The sequence below is a fragment of the Globicephala melas genome, chromosome 10 (genome assembly GCF_963455315.2).
Source record: "Globicephala melas chromosome 10, mGloMel1.2, whole genome shotgun sequence".
In the NCBI taxonomy this organism is placed as follows: domain Eukaryota; kingdom Metazoa; phylum Chordata; class Mammalia; order Artiodactyla; family Delphinidae; genus Globicephala; species Globicephala melas.
The window spans coordinates 49,037,502-49,054,217 of record NC_083323.1 but is presented as its reverse complement, the minus strand read 5'-3'; the positions used below and the strand labels follow the sequence as shown (position 1 = coordinate 49,054,217).

General features: G+C 37.5%; 1 protein-coding gene across 1 annotated transcript in view; it reads left to right on the top strand.

The window, feature by feature from the left end:
* Window positions 1–15,543, top strand: part of CAND1 (cullin associated and neddylation dissociated 1) — a 62,056-nt gene extending 46,513 nt beyond the window's left edge. The window contains exons 11-15 of the mRNA XM_030866355.2: window positions 352–447; window positions 2,837–3,006; window positions 3,085–3,249; window positions 4,373–4,480; window positions 5,243–15,543. Of these exons, the coding sequence (XP_030722215.1) occupies window positions 352–447; window positions 2,837–3,006; window positions 3,085–3,249; window positions 4,373–4,480; window positions 5,243–5,467 (764 nt within the window). The 3' untranslated portion in view covers window positions 5,468–15,543. The remainder of the gene's footprint in view (window positions 1–351; window positions 448–2,836; window positions 3,007–3,084; window positions 3,250–4,372; window positions 4,481–5,242) is intronic.
* Window positions 15,544–16,716: the final 1,173 nt, after the last annotated feature.

Here is a 16,716-nt window from a genome sequence, read left to right as displayed (position 1 = left end):
GGCGGCTTGTCTTGTTGCGGAGCACGGGCTCTAGGCGCGGGCTTCAGTAGTTGTGGCACATGGGCTCAGTAGCTGTGGCTCACGGGCTTTAGAGCACAGGCTCAGTAGTTGTGGCGCACGGGCTTGGTTGCTCTGTGGCATGTGGGATCTTCCCGGACCAGGGCTCGAACCCGTGTCCTCTGCGTTGGCAGGCAGGTTCTTAAGCACTGCGCCACCAGGGGAGCCCAACCAAAGAGAGTTTTAAGGAATTAAAGACCCTGGTGTTATTTGAAGTGGTTTGAAAATGATAAAGGTGTCCATGGATTTTAGTTGACTTAAATACCAATAGACTTAAAATTTATTTTTAATTAGGCTCATCATATGCCCGAAGCTCAGTGGTTACAGCTGTGAAGTTTACTATTTCTGATCATCCACAGCCTATTGACCCACTATTAAAGAACTGCATAGGTAAGTGGAAATGAAGATGAATATACTGAATAACTAGTTGATAGTTAACTGTCAAAAAACGAATCATTTCAATAGCTAAATATATCACCAAGGAACTAAAATGCTTTTAAGGGTCTGGTAATTCTTTCATAAAAAAAATAATTTTGCAAATAGCTGAAATGTAGTAAATATGCTAGGATGTCTTTAAAGTCAACTACACAGTTGATAATCATATTTTGGGAATGACCTAAAGTAAACTAATGGGTAAAGGAAAAAGATATATGATCTATCTGACTAATCTGAAGTTCTTCCCAGTTGTAAATGAATCACATTTGAGCTTGTGATGGCCCCAGGTCTTCGCTATTACTTGTATCTCTCCAGCTCCCAAGGGGCTCTTTGGAGGCTTTTAAATTTAAGGTAGAAATTTAAGAATAAAAAAGATAATTCTGTGGTAATTAGTTCTACCAACCTAAGAGGAGCTATCCAAGAAAGAAAAGGGCCATCTCTTTCTATGAAGACAAGAATTAGCTTTTAGTGTTATTTTTCATGATTTTATAACTTCCCTGTGTTGTTTTCATCATCAGTTTTCCTAGAGCTTTTAGTAACTAAACTCTCTGGTGTTTTCTTGAAGACAAGAATGGGGATACCAGCAGAGAGGATAGAGGGATATGGCAAAGAAGCTTTGCAGTTTCATGCCATTTAAAAAACACAGTCTAAAAGAAAAGAACTACCGAAAGGGATTACCAATTCAGAGCAAGGGGGACATGGGGGATAAATGGGTGCCAACGCTGAGACCTAGAATTAATTCAAAGGAAGTCTCTATCAGAAGATTCTTGCCTTTGTTCCCCTCGCCTCTTTTTGCTTTGATATATTTACTCACATTTTTGTCATTGTACAAGATACAGCAAAGGAAGAGACCTGTGCCAGATCTTTGGAGACATCTTTCTAGGTTGACAACAGTCAACCAGTGTGCATCATTGGTATAGTTATTCAGTCAGATGATTATCATTCTGTTTGTTTAAAATTGAAATTCCTAGACCAAGTTGTTGGGGACCACTGATCCTAGACCACGTCACCATTTGTCTATCATAATAGCAATACTTTTTGTGCTTTACTGAAAGCAATTCACCATGATAGTAATTCTGAGCAAACAGAGGTGAGGAGGTTTAGTCTGGTACATTTAAATTCTTTTTGAACCCAAGCTACCTCTTAACCTTTTTTGTAGTCAGAACTTTCCTGGGTGGTCAACCTTGAGTTTACCAATCTATGGTGTCTGAAGTATTTTTTTCCCCCTCCCATTTCTTCAAATTGCTGTTGTGATACATTTAAGTCTTCTCATACCTTTTTTCCCCTGTGTATTCTAAAAGATTGCTTATGGTAGGGTTGAGATGACATAATGATGAGTAGCTCTGTGTGAATATCACATGTGTACCAGACACTGTGTTCAGTAATGTACGTATAAAATTCTCATTTTATAAACTGGGAAACTGAAGCTCTTGCCTACAGTAACTTGCCAGAAGTCGGTCATACAGTTGACAAGTGAAGCAGTGTGGATCACCGTCTGTATGACTCCAAAGATCTTTGCACTATAATTTCTGTCCCCCGTGTGGAAGAAAAACCAGACTTATATCTGTGTTTAAAGTGGCTAGGTGCTTTCTTTAGCTTTTTGTCCTGTGGTAGGTTTCAGTTTCTTCCTTTTTGTATTCTTAGACCTCTTATCTATTTCTTGTTAAAGATAAAAATAGGCTTTGGGAGGCACATTTCTCCGTCATCTGATAAATTATATACTTGTTAACAGTATTCCATCTTTATCAAGCAGTGGATCTGTCCCCACCTTGCTTATCTTTTGAACTCAGGTTTTTAAATTTCACTTTTGGAATTTAAAATTTAAAGTAAATATAATGTAAACTTCATCTGAGCATAAATTTATTTGACTTGTCCACAGCTGTATCCCCACTGCTTCATGCCATAAATGCTCAATAAATGTTTTTTGAATGAGTGAAAAAAAAAATTCCATTTTTGTTGGTGCTTTTTTAGTGCGAGTACTAATTTTGAATTTTAAGGAGACTCATTCAAGTTACTAGTCCTTGTGGTTGCTGGCTCCGTCACTTTTCTATGTCACCCACCTGTTATATCAACTATCTATAAAAGTAATGGGGAGCTTTTGGGGCTCTCACTCCTTACCTTTTGCGTTTAAAGGTGCTGAGAATAGGTTTATCAATTAAGTCCACTCACACTCAGACATAATAGTTTACCTGTTGTCAAAAGAAATTATATAGCTCACTTAGGATTTCATCATATTCCATGACCCACATTGAAGAAGTAACAATAATAAACTATCAATTTAGGAAAATAATATAATGCATATTTTAAGCTTACCATAACTGTTGCTTCTCTTTCAATTTTTCAGGTGATTTCCTAAAAACTTTGGAAGACCCAGATTTGAATGTAAGAAGAGTGGCCTTGGTCACATTCAACTCAGCAGCACATAATAAGCCATCATTAATAAGGGATCTTCTAGATACTGTTCTTCCACATCTTTATAATGAAACAAAAGTTAGAAAGGAGCTTATAAGAGAGGTAAGTTAGATTGCACTGTTTACCTAAGCTTGTCTTTTACTTTCTAGTATATCTACATATTCTGTTTTATTTCAACAGGTAGAAATGGGTCCATTTAAGCATACAGTTGATGACGGCCTGGATATTAGAAAGGCAGCTTTTGAGTGTATGTACACACTTCTAGACAGTTGTCTGGATAGACTTGATATCTTTGAATTTCTAAATCATGTTGAAGATGGTTTGAAGGACCATTATGATATTAAGGTAAGATGTTTGTGCCTGTTTATAGAATGTTTTAGAAGAAGACTTTGCTAGTGACTTTCACCTTTGTAATCTACTCGTTATGAAGTGAGAAAGATTGGTTTGCTTGTCATGATTTTAGTGTGTTATGAACTAATATGCAAAATAGCGATGCAATGTGACATCAGTTGACATACAGGAAAAATCCAGAAACCTTTTCATTGGAAGAGGAAGTCAATATCAAGAGGTTTGTTAAAGGATAAGAGGAAGAACTGTTTTCAGATACACAAAGCAATCTGTAGAAGCAACCATAGAGAAATTATACTTCATGCTACTTAGGTTTAGAGCATGAACTTTGCTCATAACTGCTTTTTGTTTTCCTGTTTGCTTAAGTCCGTTTAAAATGTGAACTATAAAAGGGTGATTTGAAAAATCTTTTTCTTCTAGTCAGGACCTTTGGTCAAGCAGGGCAAAAGTGGTAGTTGAGCAGTAACTCATCCATACTATCAGAACTCCAGCTTTCACGTTTCCATAATGTAATATGGAATAACCTGACCCCTCCGGAACTCAGTGAAAAGAGCCCTGAAAGAATAGGATCCTTTTATTTCTACAGTTTATGGTCTAAGAGAAAAGATTATGGGTTACTGGACTTTATATGGATTAATCTGAATAAGCAGGCTTTTTGTTTTGTTTTTTAGTGAAATTTGCAAAGACAGTAGAAACTTCTTATAAAGCTTTTCTTCTGGTTCAATTATTTTCTTATTCACTGATTGTTCCATCTGGTACACATGAGCTTTTTAAAAAATACTGAGTCTGTGGCCCTATCCCGATGACTGAAGTAAAAATAGGTATATTTGTTAAGCTCCCCAGCTGTAATGTGTGGTCAGGATTGAGAACCACTCTTTTAGTTCTGTACTCTAGGATCGTGACCATCTATCATGATAGATAAGGTAACTCTAGTACTTGTAGGTAAAATTCCTTAGACAAGATTTGAGGCAATTCTGTGTGATTCCAATGGCAGATTACATTAAAATGAAACTTAATGGTACAGGTTAGTCATTTTCCTTTCAAAAGCTTTGTCAGAATTTGGGATTTGTCTTTAGAAAATAATGCAAAATCTAAATTTTGTCTCTTTTATTCATAATAGATGCTAACATTTTTAATGTTGGTGAGACTCTCTACCCTTTGTCCAAGTGCAGTACTGCAGAGGTTGGACCGACTTGTTGAGCCATTACGTGCTACATGTACAACTAAGGTAATGTTGATGTCATTGATTTAGGCCAGACTTAGTATGTTCAGGATCCCTAGTTGATTCTATACTGTGGTTTTCCAAATTTAACTATGCTAGCACCCTTATATAGCAGTTTGTTTCAAAAGTTAACTTATTATTCCTATTCCTCACTTCCTTCAAATGTGGATGTTTTAGAAAGCTTAGCACTGTTAAATGCTATTCTTAAAAGCTTGTTATAACAATCTGACACATATTTTTAAAGTACTGATATGGGTTAAAGTGTGATAGGGCCACAAAAGAGGAGGAAATGTTTAATTCTGGTGGAGGAGGGGGTGGGGGTCACAGAAGGCTTCATATGCACGTGACAGCGTTTAAAATGCACCTTGAGAAGTCAGGATTGTTTTAGGTCCAGAAGGTGAAACAGGACTTTTCATACAAAAATAATTATATGAATTAAGGCACAGAGATGTCAGTACATGACATGTTTGAAGAATAATGAATAAACAAGGTAGCTAGAGGGGTAGTTTCTTGATAGAGGACAAAGTAGGACTTGCTAATAAGCAGATCCCACTCTTGGTTTTTATAATGGGCCTCGTATAGAATATTCCCTTAAAAGGAGATACATAGCTACTACTAAAAAGAAGTTTCAGAGCAACTCTGCTTGAAGAATAATGTGCCTTTTGGATCTATGAAAGAGTAGCTTTGCTTTATTTATATGTGCTTAAATTTTGTTTGTATAAGAACTGCCTTTTATAGCATGTAATATAAATTTACTCACTGTTACAGGTAAAAGCAAACTCAGTAAAGCAGGAGTTTGAAAAGCAAGATGAACTAAAGCGATCTGCCATGAGAGCAGTAGCAGCACTGCTAACCATTCCAGAAGCAGAGAAGAGTCCACTGATGAGTGAATTCCAGTCACAGATCAGTTCTAACCCTGAGCTGGCAGCCATCTTTGAAAGTATCCAAAAAGATTCATCATCCACTAACTTGGAATCAATGGACACTAGTTAGATGTTGGTTCAACCTGGGGACCATTACATTGACCATATGATGCACTGAATTGACAGGTTAATCATAAGACATGGAAAGAGAAGTAAAGCTTCAAAATGTTCCACTTTTTTTTTTTCCTTCGTGGAGACAGTTTGACTTTCTTCCATTGTTGTTTTTGTAGCATTTATTTCAGAAATACGTATTTCCATAATCCAGAGGTTGTAAAACCACTAATGTTTTAGTGGTTAGGGCAACATTTAAAATGACATCTAAAAGTTAGGATTGATGGAGATAGGGTCCAGTATCTATTTACCCTGTAATGTTTAGGATTAAAATGTTAAAATTTTGTGACCATGAATTTTCTTTCTTTTATAAATTTTCTCTTATTTAAAAATCAAAAATTCTGCAAGACAAAAACCATGTTTCTTCTTCTTGTATAACTTTTTGTTTCAGCAACACAAATTGATTTTTAGCTGTGGCAGACAAGAATATCTGTGTAAGATTTGTTACATTTCGGAGGGGTTGGCAGTTTAAAAGAGATGATACCATTTTTTTAGGTATGGGGATTAACAGTATCCCTGTTGCGCACACTAATTTTGCATGAGCAAGTTTACAAATATGTATTGTCTGTAAAGCAGCATGTGCAGATTATTCATAATACAAAAGTAAAAATAAGTATTATTGTATTAGTGCAATTTTCAGATATTTATTTTTGCACAGAAAACATATCTGGAGAGAAAGAGAGAGGAGTAAATTTTTGAAACTTTGGTTTTCTTAATGCCAGTGTGAATTTGCAGATGTTTTCAGCAAATCAAGTCATGATAACAATTCGCCACTTCTTTTTCTATTATAAATTTCGTATACATTTAAAATTTGAATATTTAAGTACTCAGTTTTTCTCAGTTACCCATTTGTGTGCGTGTGTTTCCACTTAGAAATTCTTAAAGCCAGATTTTTCTTTCATTTCCTTTGTATCTCTACATTCCTTATCGAAAGAGTCAAATAACTATATGCTTTTGAATTTTACTTTTAGGAAAATTCTGAAGCTGGCTATCACAGGTTTGTTAGCTAATAATAGTATTTTCTTTTAGTTGAGTTAGATTTTCCCCCTTTCTTGGAGAGCTAATTTACATATTGTATTCGGTAAGCGTTGACTACTTTTCCTGATTAAAGGGTCTGTGCTTGGGGGAAACAGTACCTTATATTGTAGTTAAGATTTTATTTAACATATCCTTCAGTGAGCTCATTTCACACTGTAGCCTCTTCCTTCAAATTTGTGGTGCTCCTGTAACAGTAAGAACTAATTTCTGAAATAAAAGACATCTCCTAATGCTGTGCAAACATAGTTTACATGTATTGAAGGAGGCAGTTGTTAAATTGAGTGACCAATTTTAAGCATTCAGATATTTGAAAACTGCACCCTTTATTTTTGAAACTGTGAATTAGAAGTATTTTTCCTGCTGTATTACTTAACCTGCTTTAACATCCAAATATGCGGTGATTTTAATTGGTAACATACTGTGGTTATTAGATTAACAGCTTGACTTGAGATATTCAGATGATAATGCATAAGACATCATTACCAGTAAGGATTTTGATTAGGACATGGACCATTACATGAAGTTGGTGCCATTTCAGAATGTGGCAGGTGATAATCATACCATAATTTGCATAAAACTGTAATAGAAATTTATTTTGAGCTGTTGGTATATTATGTACTATGCATTACCGTGATATAGATGTTGTGGATATATTTAAGTATTTGGTTACATGGTTTCACAATAAATTACAATACTGCAGGCTCTAGGACCATATAGGAGACTGACATGCATATGTTGTGTGAATGTCTTAGTTAAGTGTCTGAAGTTAAATCCATATACTTTTCATGTATTGGATTTCTCCATTCTTTAACTTCTAAAATGCTTACAGTTTTTTTTTTGTTTTTTTGAGTCTTGCAAAATGGCTAACTTTTCTAATATAGCTGAAATTCTATCTTCTAACGAAAGATTCTGCTCTTTTCTAGTAGTAGATATGGTTTTAGTGTTTATATATATATAATATATATTATATGTATATACTCACATATATAACAAAATTAGTAAAAGTAGAATACTCAGATTTTAAATGCTGAGTCATACTAATTAACTTCATACTTCTAGTGGTAATGTCCTGATACTGGAATGGAAGTTGCAAGGTGTGGCGTTCAGTCATAATCTGCCACTTATACTGCTTACTGGTCTTTTAAATATTAGGAAGTTCTGCTTAGCAATTCTGCATATGTAGGTTCCTCAGGAGATCTACAATAGTAAGAGAACAGCTGCTCTCTGATTTTCTTGAGAACGTTTAAATTGTTAAGATCTACCCAATTTCTTTTTATTTTTATTTTTTTATTATTTTTTATTTTTTTGTGGTACGCGGGCCTCTCACTGCTGTGGCCTCTCCCGTCGCGGAGCACAGGCTCCAGACGAGCAGGCCCAGCGGCCATGGCCCATGGGCTCGGCCGCTCCGCGGCACGTGGGATCCTTCTGGACCAGGGCACAAACCCGTGTCCCCTGCATCGGCAGGCAGACTCTCAACCACTGCGCCACCAGGGAAGCCCCCCAATTTCTTTTTAAAGAAAGCTCAGTATGGGGTTGTGTTTTTAGGTTAGGTTATTTTATGAAACTAAGGCAGAAAGGAAATTTGCTATGGCAAAGACTAAACTAAAAATTTTAAATCATTAGCACTGAATGATTTTTTAAATGTGGTCATGTATTCATTAATGATATCTAAATCTGCTTAACCCCTGGGAATTAGAATTCTTAAAATATTGGAGTATGGAGACTTCAACAAATGTTTGAATATTTATATAATTTTTATGTAACCATAAGTAACCAAATCATGTTTTTTTGTTTTTTGTTTTTTTACACTTTTGTTGGGTAAATGGTAAAGAAATAACATATGGGCATATCTCATTTAACCAGTTTTAAGGGATATCTTTATATCTAGCTCAGTCTCAGATATATGAATATGATTATATAGGCATGATTGAAGTTTAAAATGATGAAATATACAAAATCCTCAGTCACTGAAAAATTCAGTTAACTGGTTAACTAATAAACCTTGTAAGGTGTGTTTAGCCACATGTCAAATACTTGACAATTTTTTAGAAGTTGAAATAACATTTCCTGCCCAAATCAAAAATTTTACCAAAAACTTCAGTTGTTAAAATTAACTGCCAATCTCTAGATATATTATGCTTAGTAAATATTTTGATATTAAAGAGCTTAAAAATTTCAGTAAATGTTGATTCTAGCTCTATCTTAAATATTGAATCCCAATTTTCAAACTACTGCCACCCCAGATTCACATCTGTTTTTGAAATCTTAATTAATTCTCTGTGAAATGGAAAATGGACAATAACGACAACAGTTCATTTTACTGTTTGGGAAAAGGATATTCTGGTTTTAGCTGATTTTTTTCCAGTTAATTAAGTAAAACTCCTCTGATGCCTTTGGCTGCAAAATGCAACACATTGGAAGTATTACGTGGCAAGCTGCCAAAATCTCACCAGATATGGCCATTTTCTTAAGAAACATGTACAATGAAATTACATATTTTCCCTTTACAATACAGTAAGTTGCTTATTTTCCTATTAATACTAGAAAAATAGGACTTTGTGAACACCTACACTGTAATTTAGGACAAGAGTTACCAGCAACATGTTTTTGGCTCTTTGTAACAACTTTGAAAGTTAGCACTTTTCATAAAAACCAACTTCAATTAAAACTAAGGGGAGTATTGCAGATAATTTTACTTTGTTAGACTCTGTAATGTTAATGTGTCAGTATGCTTTTTTTAGTAGAGGGAGTCTTAATACCCTGACCGCTTTGTACTTTAGTTCTGATGTTAAGTGATTGTCAGTGATTTTGGCAAATTGAATTGTTTCACTTAAGTCTTAGATGAGAAAAAGCTATCTGTGAACTGAAATTCTTTCTAGATTAGGATGTATTGGAATTAGTGTATTTAGCCATTATCAGTAAATAATGGCTGATGCACACTGAGTGATTTTATTCTAGAATGCTCTCTCACAAGAAAAATCTGAAGAATTGTATTTTAGAACTGGTTAATGTATGATAACCACGATAACCTCATGATTTAGTAGCCCGTAATAATCCTGTTACTTTGAAAAACTATTTTACTTGTTTCATAGACATTTCACTTTTAATATAAACCCAACTGCTTACTTAGGTAAGAGCAGCTAAATGTGTGTGGTGGTATTTTACTGTAATCCTAATGTAGTATTTTTAAGACACCAAATGTGTACTTTACTTGGAATCCTTACCATCCATGAACTAAATTAGGCTTTCCTAAAAGGTCTGGAAATAAACACCTAGTTTCTTGTTCTAGAAATAAAACCCATGCTTTCCTCCAGACTTGATACTTAAGTAGAAAAATGCATGTTCTTTTTAGATCAGGATTTCTCAACCTAGCACTATGACATTTTGGACTGAGTAATTCTGTGTCATGGCAGCTGCCCTGTGCATTGTAAGATAACAACATCCCTCGCCTCTACCCACTTAGATACCAGTAGTACCATCACCACCCCCAGTTGTGACAACCAAAATTGTCTCCAGATATTGCCAAATGTCCCCAGTGGAGTAGGGGAAGAGGGAGAGAGTGCAAAATTGCCCCAGTTAAGAACCACTACTCTAGAGAGCTTTTGTTTCTTGTTAGTAGGTAAAACCAACTGAGATTCTATACATGCAGAAGTTTTCAGACATTCTTAGTGTCAGTTCTTCATCTTCCTAACTAAATTTAAGTACTGTTTTTAACCTATTTTCTTCCACCAATTAATTAGAACTATCATGATTTAGTGAAAATAGGTTTCTATTCTATATATTACCTCCTCTGATTTAAATGGATGGTCTGTATTAAATCCCTTAACATACTTTTTTTTTTTTTCTGGCTATAAAATGCTTTCTCTTACTTAAAGAAATATGAGTATAAAGGGGGCTTCTACTACGCAGGGGAATATGAGGCAATGTGAGTGCTTTGCAATTGGGGTGCTGTATAAAAAGGCAACTAGTACATTTTACTTGAATTCTTGAAAAAGAATAAGTGGATTTTCAAAATTACTCATTTACATTCTCTTCAAGAGAACAGTTTGTTCACTACTTTCTTGAACTAAAGACTTGCTTTCAGTACAGGTAATTTCCTGTTTAGCTGTAATATTTAAAGACATGCCAAACAGTGATGGGGGGTATTAGGTATTATTTCAAAACTATATATTTGAGCTTTGAAAGTAAATTGTAAAAGTAAAGGTGACTCTAGCAGATTTTTGCTATTTTTCTAGGATTAGTTGATGCTTAGAGACAAGAAAATCCTTCTTATGAATCTTGATAACCACCCATGAGATTTTAAAGACTGAATGGTGGTAGGCAAGTGGCAGGAAAACTTATCACAAATCAAATTGCTTACTCTTTGAAATAAGACCATTGAATGAGTCATCTTTCAAGCTTCTGAACCATTTTAGTCCCACTTAGCAGAATTGGCATAAACAAAAATAAAAGTTAATTTCCTTTTACATGATGTTTTTTGAAGTATTAAATGAGGCTGATTGGTCAGCAGTTTTAGTAAGTTCAGAATGCTGAGTTTGGAAACCTTGGAAAATCTAGTCTTTAAAACCTGCATTTAAAAGACTTTTGAAATTTGTTTCAGCATCAGTTGCCCTCTGAAGCAGAGTCAAGCACTGTCAGATGACCATGTGTGTAAGAGAGGCCCCACTGCTGATCTGCATTGCTGTAGCCCCTGCTCGCCGTGCTCTACCTGTCAAGCTTTACGTAAAACTTACTGCCACGCCTCCATCCTTGTAAACGGATCGAAGGCAAAGCTAATTACCTTTCTCCCTCCTTCCTTTGGTGCCTCTCTACTCTTTAGTACTATGTGCTTAACCCTGGGGACAGTATGGGGGAAACACTACATAGTTACTGTTAAGTAGTGTTTCAACAGGGGAAATGCCGTTAGGGCTCTGTATGATCTGTGGCACAGATTCCTGGTCTGGGGATCGGGACAAGCCTAAGCCAAGGGTGCCGTGTACTCCATGTAGTGGGAATAGAATTAGCAACAGCATAGAGACAAGAGGTCCTGCTGTATTCAGAAGCTGGAGATGGCTGTAGTCTGGAATATGAGGGAGAACAGTAAGAAGCTAGGAAGGGCAGATTATAGAGGGCCTTGTAAACGTTTTGGATTTAATTTCAGGGATGATGGCAAGCCTAGAAATACTTAAAAGCCAGTCATGTGATCAGATTTGTAATTTTGAAAGATTAGCTGCCGTATAGAGAATGGACTGGAAGGAAGGAAAGACACTTGGTGAGTTAGGATGTTAATGGAATAATATATGTGAAAGGGAATGTTGTGCTGAACCAGTGTAGATTTGGAGGGGAAGTCAGGGTGTTCGAGATAAAACTGACAGGACAACAACTGATTGGATGTTGGAAATATGGACAGTTAGGCTGCAATACATACAGTCCCCCAAACAGGTGGTTTAGAATACATTATCCTGCATAGCTATGGTGGATAGCATGGGGGTCTGCTTCCCACCTCACTGGGACCCTGGATAACGAAGCTGCCACTGGGAATGTGGTCAGTTACTGTGGCAGAGGGAAAGTGAGAAGTGAGTCACATCTGTCACACAGTGCTTTCGCTTGACAATGACACACACCACTGCTGATCACATTTTGGTGACCAAGAAGTCTTACGGTCATACCTAACAGCTGAACACTCATTCACCAGGCATTGGTAAGAACAGTCAGCTCTGTTGAGCTGTGGAGCGGTCCTTTTTTAAGAGGCGAAATGTGGGCAGAAGAGTTAGGTCACATTGCACACCCCACTGCAAACAACTCAAAATTAGACGTTCCCACCGATTCTTACAAGTTCTTTTCAACCACCCTGCCACTGAGTTTCTCCTAAGCTCCTTCTCCACTCACTGTCTGCCTCCTCTCCTTTCATCTCTTCTTTCTTCCATGCCCTCCTACAACCATCCTCACACCTTCCACAGTAGCAATCAAATTGTTAGCGACTTTTTAAGCTGTGGCACCCAGGGCCATGGGAAGTGGCCCATCTACCTCAGGCATTTCCCCCCACCCAGAGTTCAGCTGTATTTTTCCAGACAAAAACAGCAGTCTCCTAAAAGTGCCAGCAATTTTGATGTTTTCTGAAATGTACTTATGTAGGTATCACTCAATATTCCAACCCTATAATTCTTGCTTTTATCAATCTTTATCTCTTCTATTTCGACCAACAACTCTGAAGGCTACAAGCTAAGATATTTTCATCCAGAGCTGTTTGAAATTCTAGTATCCTACTCTAACTATAACATCAAGCTCTGCCCTCACTTGCTGTAAACTGATTTTTGACCTCACAGAGTCCTGTGATTGATTTTTCCCACCATTTTCTCTCAGTTTCTTTTAGCCTTCTGTCATTATCTAATCTGGATCTCCTGGTTTTTGTAAATGATTTATTCATAAAATTACTTGTCCTTTTACTGCATCTAGGGATGCCCCCTCTCCCACTCCCTAAATCTTCCTTTAAGTGTTACGCTTAACCCTGCCTCCATACTCAATGGACTACCTACCATTAACATAATTTTGTCAATAAAATTAAGGCCATTATTCTTGTCCCTCCACCTAAGAATCTCATATCCATTCCCATCCTCAGAGGCTGAGTTGGTTGTTCTTTGCTCAAGTCCAACCTTTCTCCCAGAGCCCAGCTTCCACTAGCCTCTCCCAGGTTTCGGTTAAATTGGTCCTCCATCTCTTCCCTTTATCCTCAATACCACTTTCCCTAGTTCCATCTGCTGGACCCTCAGAAATACACTGAAGTCTTGTCTAAAAAGACAAAAAAAAAATTTTTTTATTGCATCTTCCACAAGATGTCATCTCTCTGTAGAGAATTAGATATGCTTTCCCAATTTCTTGCCTTCTTTTCACTTCTTAACATGTTCTAATCTGGCTTTCATCCCTCTGTAGGTGGTCATAGCAAACCAATTTCAGTGAAGTCCTTTATGCCAGAATGGCCTTCAGTCTTTCTCTTACTTGAACTCATTGATATCAATACTGCTGATCACTCCCTCCATGAGACTACCTGTTCCCTTGGCTTCTAGGATGTTACCGTCTAGGGCTTTCATTATACCTGTGAGACCACTGCATCTTAGTTTCCCTTAAATATTGTTCACCAGGGCCTTCAGTTCACATGTCTTCTCATTTATAATCCTTCCTGGATCATCTCATCCATTTCTCATGGTTTACATGTTGATTTCTATATCTGTATACCCAGCTCAGTCGTGTATTTCAGACTATTGTATCAAACCACTTGCTGGACACACCATAAATATATCCCAAACACAGCACAGGTAGAGCTGAACTCAGCATCTTCCCCTGGCTTTTCCCTGTCTCTATGTCTTTGCTGATGGCCGCCCATTTACCCAGTCACTCAAGCTGGAAATCTTAACACAAATTTGGAGGCAGAAAGTGTAAATAACAACATAGACACGTCTGCTGCCAGACATCGTCTGGGTTTGAATCTCGACTCAATATTAGCTGTTTGACTTGGGTAAATTACTTAGCCTCAGTTTCTTCATCTAAAACATGGGGATAAACGTAGTAGCTACCTCAGGATAATTGTGAGGATTAAATAGGAACACTTGTAAAGCACTTAAAACTGCCTGGTACATAGTTTGTGCTACATAATTGTTAGCTCTTGTTAACATTCTGCCCATTTTATTTCCTAAATATTTCTCACGTCCATCTCCAGTACTCTTCTGGTTCAAGACCTCATTTCCTTGCCTATTGATTGGACTACTACAAATGCCTCCTAACTAGCATTTAGGTTCATTCATCCAGGAAGCTAATTTATTAAGTACTTTGCTAGGTCCTGCCAGACCTGCAGAGCCAGGTGAGAGGCCATACCTGACATAAAGAAGTGTGCTGGTTACCAGGAGAGACCTGACATAGGAAGCACCATAGAGCTCTACTGTACGAGAAGTGTATTCAGGAGACAGAGTAGGTGCCAGTGGAGTATATGACCCATTCTACATTGGTGGGGCAGGGAAGGTTCGTGGAAGAGGTGAAATGTCTTGAGATAAGAGGTATTCTACCGTAGAAGAGTTGTTTTCAAATGCGTGTGCGGGGCCCAGTAATCGCTTTTTTGTTTTTTTGTTTTTTTTTTTAACGTTCCCAGGTCCTGATGCCTTCCCAGACCACACTTTGGGACCCGCTGCCTTAGGATACCCAGAGAGCATGCATTCCCAGGTCCTCTCAACTGCCAAAACGATGGTCTTGACCATTTCATATTCTTGCACTACATCCTTCAATCGCTCCTTTTTGCCTTATAGGGCAAGTACAAGCTCTAGATCTGGCTACTGTTTGCTCCTCTAGCCTCAGCATCTGTCACACCTAAGACTGACCGTTATCCTCAGGCGAGAGTGAAATATTTCCCTCAGCCACCATGCTGCTCCTAACCTTTACACCTTTGCTCAGGTTATACCTTGTGTCTGGAATATCTTGCTTTTTCTTCCCTTTATGTAGCTGGCTGCTACTTTGTAAGCTGAGTCAAGGATTTCAAAAGCCTCCCATGATGCCAGGTGACAAGGAGGACATAATCTAGGGGCCAACTCCCATCTTTAAAGCCTGACCCCTTTTCATGCATGTAATATAGTCCAATTTCTTTAAAAAGCACCTCTCTGTTAACATTGTACAGATATTGCTGAGTGGGGGAGGGTAGGTGGGAAGAGCTGACTGGTCCAACTGTTCACAGACAGCCCTTTAAGTAAAACTGAGTACTGCCAGCAACCCTGTCCCTCTCTGTACCTAATGTCTCACAGGTTGGAGTCCTTTCTGGGGCTTGGCTGGACTAAAAGGATCCCTGCTTTTCTGGTTTGTGACTTCTCTAATGCCTCCTGCTTCTTGTCTTCTAGGAATTTGTCAGAATTTTTGAACTACGTGGGCCTTCCCTTCTGCTCTCTATATTATTTTGGATTTATTTCCATTAATAGATGTTTACTGTCATTTCAGTAAAATTTGGAGACTGAATAAATAGCACACTAAATTTGTCTGCCATCTTGAAGCTTCTGTTATTTTTTGATCTTCTCTAATGCTTTAATGAGAAACATTATAATATGGTTGTTAAGAGTTCAGGCTCTAAACTTGGGTTCAATCCTACCACTTCTCAGTTGTGGGACTTTGGGCAAATTGTTAATGTCTTTAGATCTGTTCTCTCATCTGTAAAATACAGTTATATGTACCAGCCTCAAAGAATTAAGAAGGTTAACACACACACACACATACACACAATAAAGAGGATGGTACATAGTAAGCACTCAAATATATCTGGAAAAATATATTAATTCATGAATGACTGACTATAGGAGCTTAATAGTCCACTCAGATTTTTCTTATGTTATTCTCGATGATTAATTTGGCTTTTTCTAGAGGGGAGAGAGGGATGTTATGAAATGTACATTGAGAGAAACTTTTTACCCTATATTTTGAGAATGCTAGGATGACTCAATGTTAGAAACTATCAGCATAAACTTAGTAAACTAAAATAGTAAAACTATGAAGAAGGGTTATCAAAAACCAATAAATAGTATCCTAAATGGTGAAACATTAAGCTAATTTGATTTAAAGCCAGATGCTAGAATGCCAGCATTATTATATACCATGTCTTGGAAGTTTTCAAAAAACAAAACAAAAGGTAATGAATGACATGAATTAGAAGCGGTATAGGAGGGCAGTCCAAGATGACAACACAAGAAAATCATGGACTTAGCTCCTCCCACTGACAGCCAAGTCTACAGCTATCTGTGGAACAATTTCCTCTGAAAAAGACCTGAAAACTAGCAGAGCAGCTCCTTCACATGGGCAAATGAGAAAAGGGTCGTGTTGAGGTGGGTAGGAGAGGCTGAGACGTAGTCGAGCTGTCAACCCTAACCCTGGTATGGTGACCTACAGTGCGGAGGGAACTCAAACCTGGAGCTCTTCCCTGGGCCACCCCACATCAGGCACCCCAACTTTTAAAGACTTGCACCTGAGACAAGCCCCCAAAACACCTGGCTTTGAAAACCAAAGGGGCTTCACGAGAGACACAGGGCTGTCGTGAACAGAATCACTCGCCCCGGGGCCCAGCGAAAAAGCAGCTGTTTGAAAGTGCCTAAACTTGATGTGAAAGAGAATCATTAGCTAATCTTAAAGCAACCACCAGAGGGACAGGGGCCTGCAGGGATACTTTTC